The following is a 17,772-nucleotide window of genomic DNA, read 5'->3' on the forward strand; positions in this document are numbered from 1 at the left end:
CAGGGCCTACCCAGGATCACGCTGACAGTGGACTCGTCGAGCACCATGAACCTTATTTCCTCCCTATGGAACAGCCCCACGCGTAGAGTCACTATGGGCGCACAGTACTTCACCCAGCCCCGACCCAGTGGGCGTCCCTGGATGGTCTGGACGGCTAAGTCCTGGGAACCCCTCTCCCGGGGGAGCTGCAAGCTGTTGAGGCAGGCTTGAGAGATGAAGTTCCCTGCCGAGCCGGAGTCCACCAGCGCATCCACAGAGAGAGAGAGAGAGAGAGAGGGAGTTAGAAGCGTCACCGGGAGTGTGGACAGAGTAGAAATGTCAGATGGAAACTCTACCATACTCACCGCTGCCGGAGCAGGACACGTGGGGCATCTGGCGCTGGAGTGGCCAGGGCTCCCACCATACAGGCACTTGCCCGAAGCCCGGCGTCTGTTCCTCCCCCACCGGGGAAGCCTCTGAGAACCCAGCTGCATGGGTTCAGCGTCAGGGGTGGTCGCCAGTCCAGGCTGTTCCCCCGAGGTTGGTGACATGGGGTGGCATGCGGACAGTCACTGAGAAAGGCCGATGGATTTCCCAATGAAGTCCTCCAACCCCGTAGCGTCATCAAACACCGCCATGGCCTGTTTAATCTCGGGAGAAAGACCCAGACGATATACCCCCAGTAGCGCCGCCTCGTTCCAGCCACTAGATGCTGCCAAGGTGCGGAAACGCAAGCTGTACGCCGTGATGTCATCATTCCCCTGGTGCAAGCTAAGCAGCCGGTCAGCCGTGGATAGGACCCCGGAAGCGGCACTGAAAACTTCGCGAAAGTGTGCCGCGAAATGAGCGTATACGTCCATCATGGGGCTGGCAGAGTCCCATAAGGCTTGAGCCCAAGCTAGCGCTCTTCCGGACAAGAGCGAAATGAGGAACGCCACCTTGGAGTGCTCGGAAGGAAAGCGCTGAGGCTGCATCTCCATGTAGAGGTTCACCTGGAGTAGGAAGCCGCGGCACGCTGAAGCTTCTCCCGAAAAAGTTCCCGGGAGCGCCATGGGACTGCCGGTGATAGCGGGGGGTTCCGGACGAGCGGCTGTGGGGGGGAAAGGCGGCTCGAAGCGCGGCGACCAGATCCTGAACCGGATCGGAGGATGTGCTGGGTCGGTTCTCCATGTTCCGGTAAGAAAAATCCCCTCTTTTTTCTTTTCTTTCTTTTTTTTTTTTGAGGTCCGTTATTCTGTTATGCTAGACACAGAGGTGGAAGCCGAAGTGAAGGCAAACAGAGTTTTAATGCCATAAACACACTGGTTAGCAGAGACAATGATATATCCGGTGGTGCGCTAGGGAGCGCGGCCCACGAAGTCCGGAAGTGAATGCAAAAAGCAGTCTGTGTCCAAATCCTAGGGAGCGCTTTAGCCGAAGCGCGAAGCTGGGCATTTACACAGGCGTGTAGTGAAAAGCACAGCCGAACCATAGATAATAACGGACGGAGGTTAGAGTGAGAGGGGGATTATATATGGTGGGTGTTGAGGTTGAAACGCGAGTCCGGTGTGTGTGATTAGTAAGCCGGCGAGCCGCTCCGTGCGGGCGGGGCACGCACGGGAGAAGAGTCAGGTAGCTCCCTGACACAGGGTGCCTTCTTAAGAAGCTGAAGCTTTACCTGTTAGGTCTTCAGCTTTGATTTTCAAAGTCCATTTCAATGTTTTTTCATCCGGCTCACACATGTGACAGACCAGGGGTCTCATTTATAAAACTGTGCGTAGGATCCCTACTAAAAGTTTACGTACGCCCAAAAGCCAAAAATGGCGTACGCCAAAAAAAAATTCGATTTATAAAACCGTGCGTACGCACTCCTCTAAGCAATGTTCCCTTTATAAATCACAGATCACCCACAGATGTGCGTACGTGAACCAGCCTCAAATCCCGCCCTGTACACACCCATTTTTAACCATAAATAGTCAATGCAAATCACTGCGCGGGCACGAGAGTGGACCTCGTTATAATGAGTTTTCTCTGCGCTCTGCAGGTTTAAAAATGGGGTGAGGAGTCAGCGTCTCAGGGCGTAGCCACTGTCGCCTGCAGGTTATAATTATATTAAAAGCAACATTGTTATAATTATATTAAAAACAAAATTGTTACAGTTTCTACTTTTTAATATTGTTAAACTCACCAAGAAGCCAGCCATCACGTACTGCGCGTGCATTTAGTCTGTTCCCTACACTGCTATGTGTCAAGATAAAGGAATCATGTGTTGAACCAGGCCAGCGTGCCACAATGTTTGTGAGGGTCATGTTGGAGTCACATATGATTTGCACATTAATAGAATGCACATGCTTTCTATTAACATAAGCAAATTCATTTTCAGATGTGAACTTATAGCAACATGAGCGCAGTCAATTGCGCCGATTACATTTGGGAAACCAGACATTGCTGCAAATTGCATTTTAATTTCGGCCTGTTCTCGCACAGTGTAGGGGAACCTGATGTATCGACTACCCATATTAAGTATACCATTCAAAACGACAGATATTATGGCACTCAGGGACGGCTGTGATATACCAGACCTATAGGGTGAGATGATAGATTCCAATAAAATTATTTCATATACAGAAAGGTCTTAGACACAAAGTTGAGGATTACTTATAGTTTTTTTAATATAAATACCTGTCTGCTAATTCCCGCTGGAAACAGCCGGTTGCCAAGAACCCCAGAGTGGTGAGGACTTGTATTTGGACTGGGATGGCATGGTTCTGGCATGTTGCCCTCTCTAATACTGGACCCATATCAGCTCATAGATCCAAGAGCACAGCTCTAGGGAATCTAAATCGGCTTATTAGCCAGTCATCATCATGGGCCAGGAAATCGTCATGGTCCCTGAAAACTCGTTCTCTCCTTATTCTGCCATTGGCGTAATCCTCCAACAGTGCCAGCAGTGCCATCATGAAGCATTACATACCCGGGTCACCGGAGGATTTATATGTTTCTAGCAATTAGACTGATCGTTAACACCTTGACAAAATCACAGAATTAATTTGTGGGCAAACATTTAAGACAAAATGTTATAGTGAACATATACTTCTTCATGACGGTTTTGTAATGAACACCGTAATAGGACCGATGATGAGTAGCGATTGTGCTTCATGACTGTTTTTGCAGGCTTTGACATTTTATTATATATGTTTATTAAGGAAAATATTTTGTTTTTACACTGTGCTCTGCAGTTCTCTAATAAAAGGGTATTTCATGCTATTCTGTATCACATGTAGTCTCGTCATCTCCTCCTGCGCTCCCGTTGTGGACAATGTGACTGTAAGGCAGCGCTGATTATTATTTTTATTATTTTTGTTTGAATACATTTTGAATTACATTTGGATTTTACTAGATGTATATAGCCTAAAACAATCGGCACGAACAACAATGTTGGATTTAATCTTCATGATAATGTGGATATACAGTAACGTATGAAATGGAGTGAAAATTAAATGTCATTAATTCTTATAATCGTTCTTCTCACATTTATTTTCTACAATCTAACTTCAGTTCACGACCTCACCATCTGTGTCGGCAATTCCCTTTGTCTCCAGAATGTGCGTACGCACGTCTCAAAGTTTGCTTAAAGGTGCGCACATTTTCCCATCAAGTTTGTTTTTTATAGATCACAACCTTTGCGTGGGAACTGGCGTACATACCTTTCCAGCCCCGTTTTGTGTGTACGCACGCTTTATAAATGAGACCCCAGATTGTGAAGGTGATAATGAGCAGCAGTGAACAGAAGCACTTGGCAGTTCCTAAAGAACACCTTATAGGTTGACCCAGATGGGACTTGAACCCACAATCCTCAGCTCCGAAGGCTGATGCCTTATCCATTAGGCCACTGGGCCTGCAGACAAAGGTTTCAGAAAAAAACTTTTTTTTAAAACCATATATTACTACTGCTATCGCATGAGTTTATTATCCGCATTCCATTCCTTCACCATTGTCCAGATAGATCTGAAAAGCTCTGGAAAGCAACAATTGAGCCTTCTTCAAATAAGATGTTTAAAGAAACACATCCCCAAAACATTCTGTATAATGCAAGAATAAAAGTAAGCTTGGAAAAATCAAAATCTTGCTGCTACCACTACATTTTGGAGAGCATGACTTGGAATAGAATCAGCTTGTAACATATGACAGAAAGTTCCATTTAGAGGCTCAAATTGACTTGGCAGGTGCAGCACTTAGGAAGCCTTTTTTCGGCACAAATTGAAAAGTAACAGAAGACAAACCTGCACCAGCCAGGAATCAAACCCGGTTCACAAGAATGGGAATCTTTGTTTATACACATATACAGTGTACAGATTGTACAGAAAGTTTGTCGTCACTTTAACTGCATGTACATTTGATTTCTAAAGGTCAATGTTTCTGTTACTGAATCTATTCTAAAACATGACTATGAGATTACGGATGTCTCTCAGGGCACTAAGCACTTGTTTATGATGTTTAGAAGGTAAAGTGGGTTTTAATGTGATTATATAATACATTGTAGTTTTACTAATGTCATAGACACACTGATAGCAATGAGGCTACACATATAATATGTTTAAGATAAAGTAACTTACTTTAGAAAATATACTTGTATGTCTTTTGACAACTTTCTTTGTTTACCATGACACAGTTCACCAATTTTCAACAAACAGTAACACTAATTCAGCTCTTATAGCCAGTAATGAATAAAGTGTTAGGGTTTAACAGAAATTCCAGCTAACATTACAGTGCTCTATACTGAGACATTGTGGCTTTGGTTTAGTGGAATACCTACACTATGGTAATGCTCAGTACATGCTGATTTGTATTTATCAAGAAATCTCCTGTCCTTTTGTGCAACAGAATGAATAGTAAATGAGGATATGAACAATCAGAATCTTCAGTTAAACACCTAGAATCAATCACACAGAAAGTAGAGGTGCTACTGCAGATCTTTATAATAATAATAATAATAATAATAATAATAATAATAATAATAATAATAATAATAATAATAATAATACAGTTTTGTCAGTATGGTCACATTTCTACAGTAGATGCTACAACATGCATTTCCATTGTATATGATCAGATAAAGTTTGTTAATTAAATGAGATTTTTCACTTTAGTTAAAACTTTCACAAAGCTTCTGCAGTAGGCTACAGACTGTAATATCTCCTGTGTGCCTTTTAGATCATGAACATACACTGATATAGAGCATGAATACATACTGAACTGAAGTTAGATTGTAGCTTTGCAATAAAATAAAAAATAAATAAATATTATTATTATTATTATTATTATTATTATTATTATTATTATTAATAATAATAATAATAATAATAATAATCATATATTTTAAATTTTGTTTAATAATGAATGAATGAATATTCATTATTAATAATAGCTTTATTTATCCTTTTTATATATTTTATTAATGCTTGTTAACAACGATTATGAAAACTTTCTTTTTCTAAATATATTATTAAATATTTTTCTCCACATCTCAGACAATCCCACGTGGGGTCGCGAGCCCTGTTAGAACCTGTGCACACGTCATATCCGTCGTGTTTGATGTTTTTCTTTAACTTGTTTATTTTTGTTTAAACTGCCTTTATTATGATGCCGCGTTCCATCGAATCATTTTAAATCCAAACACAACACTGAGCTGAATGGAGCAACATCCTACATCCTACATCCTACTGTATACTACAGAAAGCGACTTTAAAGAAAGAAAGAAAAAACATGGATTTCCGCGCTCCTCCCGACCAAACTCAGTCAGCTCACGGTAAGAGAATGTGACTTTAATTTCATAGTGTTTTTACAATAAAGCAGGTTTAAATTACACCGTGTTACAGTCTAATGTTTTCTATCTAAACGAGATCCTCTTTTGAGGATGCAGCCAATAGGAAGCGCGGTCACATTAACGCAGGATTTAACTTAAAGAACCTCGAACGTTAAAACTTATCACTTATATATACTGCTGAAACATTACACACTGGATCTCGATAAACCAAATATACAAGTAAGAACTATACAAGTCTGAAATCTCAAAACAAATCTTCTCCAATAGCATCTTTACTATGTTGACCTACAATTTACTACACAGCAGTAATTCACTTTCTGATTGTCGCAGTCTCTTGTTTCACTCTGATTGGATAAATCCAAGCGCGCGCTTATTCAATAGTTTTGAATGACGTCAGAACGTTGTAGAAAAACTGCGCCTCCACTTGTTTCCATTTAAATTTAAACTCCCGAGGACCGCGAGAGCTTAAGAGTTAAAACGCTTCTGATCATGAGTGGAAACGAGGATTCTACAGAAGGAGCCGAGATATCGGGTATTTGTATATGATATAGTCAGATATGTTTCTTTTGTTTTTTAATTTATTTTCCACTCAGGAGGCCAGAAAACTCAGGAGAGCTGTTGATGTGTTGTTGATGGATATTTTTTTGAGTTCTTAATATTTATTTTATTAATTTATATTAATTTATTAATTTAATTTTTATTTATTTATTTATTTAACAAATCATTTGTTTATGAAGATGGATGAATATGTAAGATAGCCACCCTGCTAACTAGTTAGCTCTAGAGATCAACTGTCACTGTCATCTAGTTATCAATTATGGATAAAAGATGGATAAAAATCTAGATGGATAAAAATCTATAGTTCAATAACACTAAGCTTCTATCTGTTAGTTACAGATCATTTAGCTGGGATGGAAGTCTGGATTAACCACAGAAACTTTCCCATCAACTTGTGGCATTTGGTGACTGATCCTCAGATTTGTTCAATCTGCTGGGATGATACTGGGGAAGGAATACTGATCTGTCTGGAGGCCTTCAAAGCTGAAGTGCTGTCCACAGCCAACAAGGAGATAAACAGGTACTTCAGAACGACAAATTTCATCAGTTTTGTTCACCAGCTAAACCTGTACAGCTTCAGAAAAGTGTGCCCAGCCTATATGATCTCATTGGAGCAAGTCAGCTTCATACAGCAATTTTACAACCAGAACTTCAAACGGGCTAACCCAGAGCTTCTGGTCAACCTAAAGAGACTTATTGGAGCAAGACAGCTTCATTCAGCACTTTTACAACCCAGAGCTTCTGGTCAACCTAAAGAGACTCACGCCTTCCAACAATGCCAAGCTTGTTGCTGGACCAGGAGTGTCCAAGCAGTCAAGTCCTTTCCATTATCCAATGTTGAATACACCTGAGAACAGAATTTTACCACTTACTGTCAAGGACTACTCATTTAGCCAAATTATGTACACTGGCCAGGATCCAAACTGGCAATCAGCTGATGTCCAGATCCCAGGAAGAGTCACATGAACCTGTACACTGTATTCGATGCAGAAGATGAAATGCAGGTCAGGTTATACAGAAAGTATTATTCTACAGTTAAGTCAGATTAGATGATCCCCCATCATTAACACCCCCTGTGCTAATAGTGTGTGTGTGTGTGTGTGCATGCGTGTGTGTTTTCTCCTTAGTCAGACTGCTGCTTTCGTTACTCTGCTCACCAATGACTTCTTATTGTGAAGACAATTAATTATCAAAGCCATCTCTTGTTTTTTTCTGAATCATTTCTTTAATAAAAAAGACATGAATTAACCAAAAGCTCTTGCAGAGGCATTTATTATATTAAATGCAATGTCATATTTGTATGAATTTAACATTTGTACATCAGTCTAGTCATAACTACTGATAATTAACTATTTAAAAGAAGTTCCTCAATAAAAGAGTCAGAGCACATTTTCAACAACTCTGTCACTTTAACTCATACCTAGTACTGTGTAAAAAAAATCTGGACTTCTAAATATATTTTAATTAACAAGCTGAGTGAAATTTCATTTACATTGCTGTATAAATATTCTCCTGTCAAATCCTTTATTTCAAAAAGGACACCAGCTGCTGTTTCTTTAACTCTGCTCCAGAAACAATTGTGCATTTGTTTTGGACTTTTAAAAAACGTTTTGGTCAGATATTCTTGTTTTCATCCAAAGTTTCATTCCTGAGTTTTGCTTTTCTTTCAAATACACAGGAGATGCTGCCTGAAGTGGAGCTCGAACCCAGATCTCTGTGCTAGTCTCGATCACCAGCATACAGAGAATAAGTCCAATATGCAGGATAAAACTGCTACTTTATTAACAAACAATCCCAAGACTAGAACAAGACTTACATTGGAAAAATACACAACTATAACGTGGGAACCTAAAAACACACCGGCACCAGACCATACAGAACAAAGATAAAACAACGACTGACAAAAACAGATACAACTAGACAGGTATATAGAGGGCAGAATATCAGGGTAAAGGGAAAGCAGAACAATAAGAAGGACATGGCACAACACATGTGGGAACAACACAATCACAAAGCTGGCTATGAATAAACATCAGCCACCTCCCTTTGGTGGTCTAGCAGGGAACTGTCCCAGTAACTCCTACCAACTACAAGATAGAAAGTACTTAATATCTTAAAATAAAGTGAATCTTTATAATTCATTTATAATTCATAATTGCTAAGTTTCTTATTTATAAAAAATAAATGTAATAATAGTATACCCTTCTTTCTTGTATTTAAAAATGACATTGGAAAATATTGTGAAAGAAGATATTTTATTGAGTTATTTTTCGTTTTTTATCAAAAGCTGTGAGAATTTTACATTTACGTTATTTATATAGATTTTTAGTTTTTCTTCTGGTGCTCTCCTTTGCATTTTTTTTTCTGTCTCTGTGTGTGTTGGGGGGGTTGGTGAGCGTGTGTGTGTGTGTGTGTTTGTTATCTGTTGTTATTTGCTACTATTATCCTCCCTGACTAAGTTGTTTCGAATTGAATTGTTTTGAATTGTGTTGTACTTGTTTTGTTTGCAACAACAACAAAAAAAGCAACCAACAAACGAACAGATTCTTCTAGAAAATATTCACACAAAACTTTATTAGTATCCTTATCTGGGTTAAAATCAAGTACAACTTAATTACTAATCCTAACTGGGTTAAACTTATAAAGATCTTTAGGAACATGTCAAACTTTTTCTTTGCTTTTAAAAAGCTACTTAAATGGTAGCTCGATTATGGGCTTTAAAAAAAAGAAAAAAAAAGAAGAAGAAAAAACATTATGGACTTTGAATGTTTTCTGTTTAGATAAACTGTATGCTGTTTACTCTCAGTTACAGGTACAATGTCTTTTTAATTTGTGGATTTAGTTTCTAGACTTACAGAAATACATCCTGTCTTTGTTCAATTATTTCTTCCTAATCAAAATCTCTTGTGTATTTTTATGTGTGTGTGTGTGTGTGTGTGTGTGTGTAACAAAGTTGAAATAACGCCACAGGACTTTAATAAACTTTTCACAATGAACTGTTCAGTGCCTTCAACGTTTAACAAACTGTCATACAGAATCTGAATCTTTTAATCTGGAATATTTCATTAATAACCTGAAATAAAACAATATGAGCTCTAACTGATCTGATTCACTCTTACAGAGCACTGAAGTGGGAGGATCTTTAGTGAAGATTCTTTATCAAAAACATATATTAATGGCAGTAATTTATCAGTAAATGTGTGTTTGAAAGTGTGTATGTGTGTGTTAGTGAGAGGGTCGGAGAATGACAGTTTTCCTCTGTCCCAGTCCAGTTTCACTCTGATCCTCAGGAGTTTCTGTTTTACTGAGAGGGGAGTGGGTTTCTGTGGTGTAGAACGTGCTCTATATTCACCATCATAATACCACACATCCCAGATTCCACTTCTGGAGTATATCTCCCCCTTCCTCTGAGCAGATTCTGTCATCACACCCACAACCCAGTATCTACAGTCTCCAACATCAACATCCCAGCAGTGTGTCCCTGAGTTAAAGCCCTCATAGCCCAGAATAAAGCAATATTCATCAAATCTCTCTGGATTATCAGGAAGTTTCTGTCTCCCGTCACTGCGTCTCACACTGGTCAGATCATCAGATACAATGAGTTTAGGATGAACAGTGTTGGGGTCCAGAGTTACAGGTGCTGAAAACACACACACACACACACACACACACACACACACACACACACACACACACACACACACACACACGTTCTAGGATAACATTACATTAACATGGAGCTAGCTAACATTACAAAAATCATTAATAAACAAATATAACTGCAATTTTCATAGCAATGAAAACTGCAATAATTTGCTTCAATTAGAAATGTAACCAATCGTTATAATAATTTAAATTCTATAATAACTCTAAAACATCTGTAAGCCGCTACAACTCTCCATGTTTTCACTCGGTTTCTCTGCTTACACTGAAACACTGATCAGTCTGACACCTAATCGACGCCTTTCAGAATAAGAGTTCCCTTATGTTACATGAGTACAAAATAATAATAATAATAATAATAATAATAATAATAATAATAATAATAATAATAATAATAATAAGATATATTGTTTTTATTTCTTATTATTATTAGTTTTGTTTTACATTGTTATTTTGTGATATAGTATGTCAGCAAATAAAAAGTGAAATAAAATCTATTTGTGTTTCTGACATCAGTATCTATTAATAAATATATAACATTAGTTAATTGTATTTGCTAGGGATTTTGACGGATGTTACTGGGGTGAATATGTGTGTTATCTTGATTTGTTATTTAAAATCATTTTGCCTTTATCAGGCTCCATATAAACATCTGAAAGAGAGACACAGAGAGAGAGAGAGAGAGAGAGAGAGAGCGCAATCAGTCTGACACCTAATAGAAGGCTTTCAGAATAAGAGTTCCCTTATGTTACTTGAGTACAAAATGAAAATGATAATAATAATAATAATAATAAGAAGAAGAAGAAGAAGAAGAAGAAGAAGAAGAAGAATAGATATTATTGTTTGTTTTTCTAATTATTATCAGTTGTGTTTTATTTAACAAACTCACAGAAAAAGAAAAAAAGAAAGAAAGAAAGAAAGACTCTTACTGTATTGGACAGTGTCCTGCATCTTCTCCCAGACTCTGAACTTCAGGTTGGCCAGATGTTTTGCCACATAGATCAGTGCTCCTGAAAGCTCCTCTGGATGCTGCAGTGTGCACTGGGCTCTGCAAAAACATTCAGGAGTCAGTGTTGCTGTGGCTTTGGATTCAGAAACACAGAGAAGCAGAGAGACAGGAACCACATCACTCACCTTTTCACTGTGGCCTTGTAGTTCTGAAAAACAACAAAGCACATATCAGTGGATATCATTTACATTTTTACACCACTGAAATGTGACGTTTCTGATGATGGAAAGAAGTTTTACTTTCTCAAAGTATATAATAGTGACTAAATGATCCTCACTTGTAAGAACAGGACGTCTTCAGCTCTCATCCCCTCTTCTATGGCTCTGATTGTGTCTGAAAGAGATGATATGTCTCTGCTCAGCTTCTCAATCTTCTCCTTCATCATCTGACACTTCTGCTCCTTTTCCTCTCTCAGTGCAGCGATCCTGACCGCCTCTTCATCTCGTAGAAACTGGTGAAGCTTCTCAAACTGTTCCTTAATCTGACGCTCTGTTTGTTGGGCCTGAATCTGCAGTGAAGAGGAAATTAAATGAAATTTAACTGATTTTACAATTATAGAGAATATAATTCAATCAAAACCATGTTATTGATTGTAACCTTTGTAATAGAAACAGTTGTGAATAACAAAAATGAACATTAAACATTCTGTACCAAGACACTCACACACCAAAAAACGAGGAACAGCAAAAAAGTAACAGAGGGGAACTGAACTGTTTCCAATTGCACACTAGGCTGAAGAAACAAGAACATTGCAGGCTGCAGGTGTGTGGAAATAATGGAGACTAACGGAGTGACCGTTGCACTGCTTGTGCAAAGACAAGATTAGAGGAAATCACGCACAGTGGAAGATACACACGAACCTTTTGTCTACCTCGATGTATAAAAAGACTCTGACCTTACATCCGACTTAGGTCAGGACAGACTGAGTTCACACTTGCAAGTGTATTGAATATAGAAGTTTGATATTCCACAGGACTCTGCTGCATTCTTCTCTGCAACTTAGGAAAAGTTCACTTGAACTATTATCTCTGATTATTAGAATAGAATTTACACCACACCTTTATATGTTCTGCAGTCTGACTCCAGTTCAGTTTGCAGTCTGTAAAGATCTTCAGTTTTTCCTGTATGGGCTTCAGTGCAGTTCTGAGCTCCTCCTGAAATAAATTAACACTGCATGAAGACTCTGTGTTTCAGCTGTTATTGCACACATTGTTAACTAAAATCACTATTTATTAAGGGGATTGAACTGTAGAAATTTAAACACGTGTTTTTAATGACCATGAGACAGATTTGTTAGATTTTCTTGCAAAAGCATTCAGATGAGCTTTTAAAATGCACCAAGACTAAAATAAACTTATCAAATTGCTTTTCAATTTTTATTACACCATGTTTCTGTAGTGACACATGACCTCAGATGTACATTTTATTTACCTTACAGTCTGTTACTGCCTCATCAATCGGACAGAATTTGTGGTTGGTGTGTTTTCTTGAATCCCGACACACCACACACACCGGCTGTTGATCGTCCAGACAGAAGAGTTTGAGTTTCTCACTGTGCAGACTGCAGACTGTTTCAGATCCTGATGATGATCTCTGACTTCTCTCTGACTGTAAGAAAGTCTCACACAGGTTCTTTAAGGCCAGATTTAAGGGAGGATTTTCTAGTGATGACTTTGTCCTACAAACAGGACATTCTCTTGATGCTTTGGGTTCCCAGAACTGCTGCAAACACACTTTACACACACTGTGACTGCAGCTCAGAACAACAGGATCCTTGAATATTTCACAGCACACAGGACAGGAGAAACCCTCCTCTGAAAACCTAGAAGCCATTTTATTTTACTGCAGTTGTTGTTCTCTCCAGTCCAAATGCTCAGAGTTTCACTTTCAGTTTTGGAAAAGTAACAACACTGTAATTTCAGGTTTCTTTTCAGTTAAACAGACGACTTTGTAGGTCCAGTTAATAATCACTTTCTTTCACAGTGCTGAATGAGACTCGGATTTCTCAATAAACTGAAAACAAACCTAAACATACCAGAGCAGGAGACTGCAGGCTGTTTATAAAGGACTGCAGACGTCTCAAACTCAACACTTCCTTCATAGGAGGAGTTTTTCAAAGACACGTTATGATCTGTTACAGTCATCATTTACATTGGAACACATACACAACACCAACTTAAAGGAGCAATAGTCCATTTTTTATTACTTATTTGTACAAATAACATGGAAGGTATCTACAACTTACTTTAAAAAAAAACAGATTTTCTCTGTGAGAAATTCCTTTTGGAAAACTGAGTTCCAGTTTTGTTTGTGTTTGGATGCTCCTCCTGTCATTTATTTTAATCTAGGTTATTGTGGCGAAGTTTCATGAGCATAGGTGGATCCAGTCAAATATTCTATTAAGAATTGTATAAAATACTGTTTAGTTTAGGAAGTAAACTGATGAGTTATTGCACTTAAATAAAATGAAGGTTATCCATGCCGTGAAATAAATCAACCATTCTTTATATTGTAACATGTTTATTTATGTTTTTCATATATATTTCAGATATTGTTTATTTTAGACAGGTCAAGCAGTAAGGTTGATAGCAGTCAGAAAAGACAGCAGCTCTCGACATGTACCAGATTATTGCTAATGATGTTTGTTATGAGGCCTGTGGAAGGTGAACAAGAATTCTTCATATAGTATGTAGGAAATTGTTTCAGCTTTATTATAGAATTGCTTTGATTAATTCTCCTTTACTGTAGTAACATCATTATGATTGAATCCAGCACAGGTAGAAACCCAGTGAAGTCACTGTTGTTCTTCAATGTCAGCTAATCCTGACTTACACTCATCACTTATGGGTTTGTTATGATTAATCCAGGAAGACACCAGTATGAAAACATTTTAAAGCATTTTAGAAAGCTTGAATAGAAAAAAATTCTATAAAACTCTTTACACTTTGAAATATTAAAGGAAATTAAAAGACTTTTTAGGCATTAAAGTACTATTATATCAAATTATATTTTAGATTATGATTTTGAATCCATCAACAATATTACACATTTTTGACTGAATAACTCAAGATATATCAATATTTTCAAGATATATCAAAATTGAGACATTACCTTAAAGTTTTAATTAATAACAAGACCTTCTGGCAAAATGTTTGAAAGTCCACACACTATTAGTCTGACAGTATTCTCTCTTTAATCCCATACAGCTCTCTATATACACAGTTCTCAAGGACTGCTGATGTTCCAGCTGCTGGAATTAAGGTAAACAGTAAATACTCTATTTGCTAAAGTTAAAGGAAATAAAGATTTTAGAGAATTATTAAAAGGAATAAATGAATAAATAAATAAATAAATAAATAAATAAAAATAACATTTATTGATTTGTTCTTTGTCTTGTGAATATTTTTTATCAATGACTGCATTCAATCAACAGGAAATACATCAATGACACACTGTTTGTAGAGAATGCACACATACATGAACTGATTTGATTCAAGACTGGCATCATTACATCATGCATAAAATTTTGGTGTCCACTTTTGCCATTTTAAATAATACCATAACTTTTGGCTTACTATGTAGTCATATAATATATAATATAAAACTCTTCTTGTTTTAAATTCTCACTGATGGCTAAACCCCCTAAAGATGAAATCCTAGAACCGCCCCTGCATGTATGTACAGCTGCATGTTACTTTGTAGGATGTGAATTAGAACAATGTCCTTTTACAAACCTCTCAGAACAGATGTGAGTTTGATTGTACAGATACAATTGTACAGATTGTACAGAAAATGAAATAAATAAATAAAGAAACTCCTCTAGAGAGTAGAAAGTTCAGTAGAAAGTTTGTTGTCACTTTAACTGCATGTACATTTGATTGCTAAATGTCAATGTTTCTGTTACTGAATCTATTCTAAAACATGACTGTGAGATTACGGATGTCTCTGACGTTTGAGTTAACTCTATTCTGTTCCCACTAGAACTGTGACATTCAGGATTTCCTCAACACATTTTTATCTGCCAGCATTTGTTAGGTTGCAGCTGCAGGGCACTAAGCACTTGTTTATGATGTTTAGAAGGTAAAGTGGGTTTGGATGTTATTATATAATACATTGTAGTTTTAGCAATGTCATAGACATACTGATAGAAATGAGTATCTATACAGTAGGTGGGTGCTGGGCTGAAGATCTAAAGGTTCCTTGTTTGATCCTGGCTTTTGGCAATTGGTTTGTTTAGAGACAGGTGGTGTAAGTTCATATCATCAAGCTATATCGTCTAGGGAGTGCCAGTGAACTATGCACAGCCCTTGTGGCATTGAATCTTGACAAGACTGTTTTAAGCCCATTCAAGCATGCATCAGCGCTACATTTAAAGACCCTGTGCTTTTCATAGTGTGATTTGGCATCTTTTTGCCAGATGAGGTGGCCGAGTGGTTAAGGCGATGGATTGCTAATCCATTGTGCTCTGCATGCGTGGGTTTGAGTCCCACCCTCATCGATGCCCCTACTTTACATTAACACCTTTGATTGATGCACACCAAATGCTTTTCACCTGTGGTGTATGGGTTTACTGTGTTAGGCCCTGCTTAAGTGCATATGCTTTATAGACAGGCCCATCATGACCCTAGCCTTACATGCAGCTAGTGTGGCTGAATGGTCTAAGGTCCTAGCAAAGGCTCTGGTCTCTTTGGAGCTGTGGGTTCAAGTCCCACTGCTTCTGTGAAAACCTTTCAAGGCGCTGATTAAGCTTCCTGTCTTTTCTAGAGTGGGGTGATAAAACCTAGCACTGGGTAAGCTCACACTAGCATGCATCCTGTTGGTGCTCTTTAGAGTTATGGATTTAAATCCCATTGTTGTCAGGGAAACTTTTCAAGGCACTTGAATTCTAGCAACTAAATCCAACTGATTAAGCTTTCTAACTGTTCCCTAGCACTGTGTCTGCAACTTTGAGCCATATCTCCGTGCTGGTTACACACAGATGCTTTTTAGTTCAGGTGAGACAGCAGAATACTTCTCACTAACAACATTCACAGGTCCTCTGGTAGCATTGCCAAGTGGTTGAAGGTGCTGGATTTAGGCTTCAGTCTCTATAGAGGTGTGGGTTCAAATCCCACCACTGCCATGAAAACCTTTTAAGGCACTGATTAAGCTTCCTTGCACTGGGTAAGCTCACCAGCTTGCATCCTGTTGGTGCTCTTTGGAGTTATGGATTTAAATCCCATTGTTGTCAGTGAAACTTTTCAAGGCACTGCATAGTCTTTTTAGACAGTTTTTTATTATCTCACCTAAATGTCTGCTTAATCGGTATATTTGTATTTAAAATTGTAAAATTATGTTACATACACACAATAACTTAGAGCAAAATGGAGTTTTAAATAAAACTTTATGTAATATGTAAATACTGGACATTTTTTGATATTATTTTGTGTGCAGTATTCAAAAAATGATCTGTGTTATGTTATGGAAGAATGCACAGTGCATTAGGGGGTTTGGCCTTAATAATCCTGCAGTAGGTGAAGTGTTGTGTGCATGGGATTGATGAATGTGCAGGGTAGAAATTCAGCTGAAACTTTTAAGTTCCCTGTTATAGGCTAACCAGCAATTTTATAATTTTCCAGTTAATTTCATTAACTCCTATGAATTCCCATTTATTCCTGTTAATTCCCATATTTTCCCATTAAATCCCATGGAAAGTTTCCAGCTGTGATCATTCCTGGAATTTTGCAACCCTAGTCACAAATAAACTACAGTGGGGCTCGAAAGTTTTGGGCACCCCAGGTAAAAATTTGTATTAATGTGCATAAAAAAGCCAAGAAAATCTCCAAAAGGCTTCAAATTACAGATTAGACATTCTTATAATTTGTCAAAAAAAAGTTTTATTTCCATCATTTACACTTTCAAAATAACAGAAAACAAAAATATGGCATCTGCAAAAGTTTGAGCACCCTGCAGAGTTAATAGCATGGACCGCCCCCTTTGGAAAGTATTACAGCTTGTAAACGCTTTTTGTAGCCAGCCAAACCTTTCAATTCCTGTTTGCGGTATCTTCGCCCATTCTTCCTTACAAAAGTCTTCCAGTTTTGAGATTTGTGGGCTGTCTGTCACGCAGTGCTCTTTTAAGGTCTATCCATTAATTTTCAATTATGTTGAGATCAGGAGATTGTGAAGGCCATGGCAAAACCTTCAGTTTACACCTCTTGATGTAATCCACCGTGGATTTGTGTCGAGGTGTGTTTAGGAGTATTATCCATTTGTAGAAACCATCCTCTCTTTAACTTCAGCTTCTTCACAGATGGCATCAAGTTAGCATCCAAAATTTGCTGGAATTTTATTGAATCCATTTTTCCTTCTACTTGTGAAATGTTCCCTGTGCCACTGGCTGCAATACAACCCCAAAGCATGATTGATCCACCCCCATGTGAAACAGTTAGACAGAGGATCTTTTCATTAAATTCTGTGCCGTTTCTTCTCCAAACATACCTTTGCTCATTCCGGGCAAAAAGTTCTATTTTAACTTCATCAGTCCACAGAACTTGTTTCCAAAATGCATCAGGCTTGTCTATATGTTCATTTGCACACTGCAAACACTGATTTTTGTGGTGAGGACGTGGAAGATGTTTTCTTCTGATGACTCTTCCATGAAGACCATATTTGTACAAGTATCTCTTTATAGTGGAATGGTGTACCACAACTCCAGTGTCTGCCAGATCTTTCTGGAGGGATTGTGCAGTCAAACGATGGGTTTTGACTTGCTTTT

The 17,772-nt window shown here is 38.1% G+C and overlaps 1 protein-coding gene and 2 non-coding genes across 3 annotated transcripts; 1 reads left to right on the top strand and 2 right to left on the bottom strand.

The window, feature by feature from the left end:
* Positions 1–3,784: 3,784 nt before the first annotated feature.
* On the bottom strand, positions 3,785–3,857 carry trnar-ucg (transfer RNA arginine (anticodon UCG)). Its single transcript has one exon. It is a non-coding gene; the product is annotated as a tRNA-Arg (tRNA).
* A 5,030-nt stretch (positions 3,858–8,887) lies between these two features.
* LOC132848331 (nuclear factor 7, brain-like) lies at positions 8,888–13,099 on the bottom strand. The gene is made up of 6 exons (XM_060873937.1): positions 12,447–13,099; positions 12,074–12,169; positions 11,293–11,523; positions 11,141–11,163; positions 10,936–11,054; positions 8,888–9,983 (listed from the first exon to the last, which is right to left on the bottom strand). Exons 1-6 carry the CDS (start codon positions 12,846–12,848, stop codon positions 9,439–9,441), a joined length of 1,416 nt encoding a protein of 471 aa, XP_060729920.1. The 5' UTR covers positions 12,849–13,099; the 3' UTR covers positions 8,888–9,438.
* Positions 13,100–15,431: 2,332 nt separating this feature from the next.
* trnas-gcu (transfer RNA serine (anticodon GCU)) lies at positions 15,432–15,513 on the top strand. The gene has a single exon. It is a non-coding gene; the product is annotated as a tRNA-Ser (tRNA).
* The last annotated feature ends 2,259 nt before the right edge of the window (positions 15,514–17,772 follow it).

The sequence above is a fragment of the Tachysurus vachellii genome, chromosome 7 (genome assembly GCF_030014155.1).
Source record: "Tachysurus vachellii isolate PV-2020 chromosome 7, HZAU_Pvac_v1, whole genome shotgun sequence".
Taxonomy (NCBI): domain Eukaryota; kingdom Metazoa; phylum Chordata; class Actinopteri; order Siluriformes; family Bagridae; genus Tachysurus; species Tachysurus vachellii.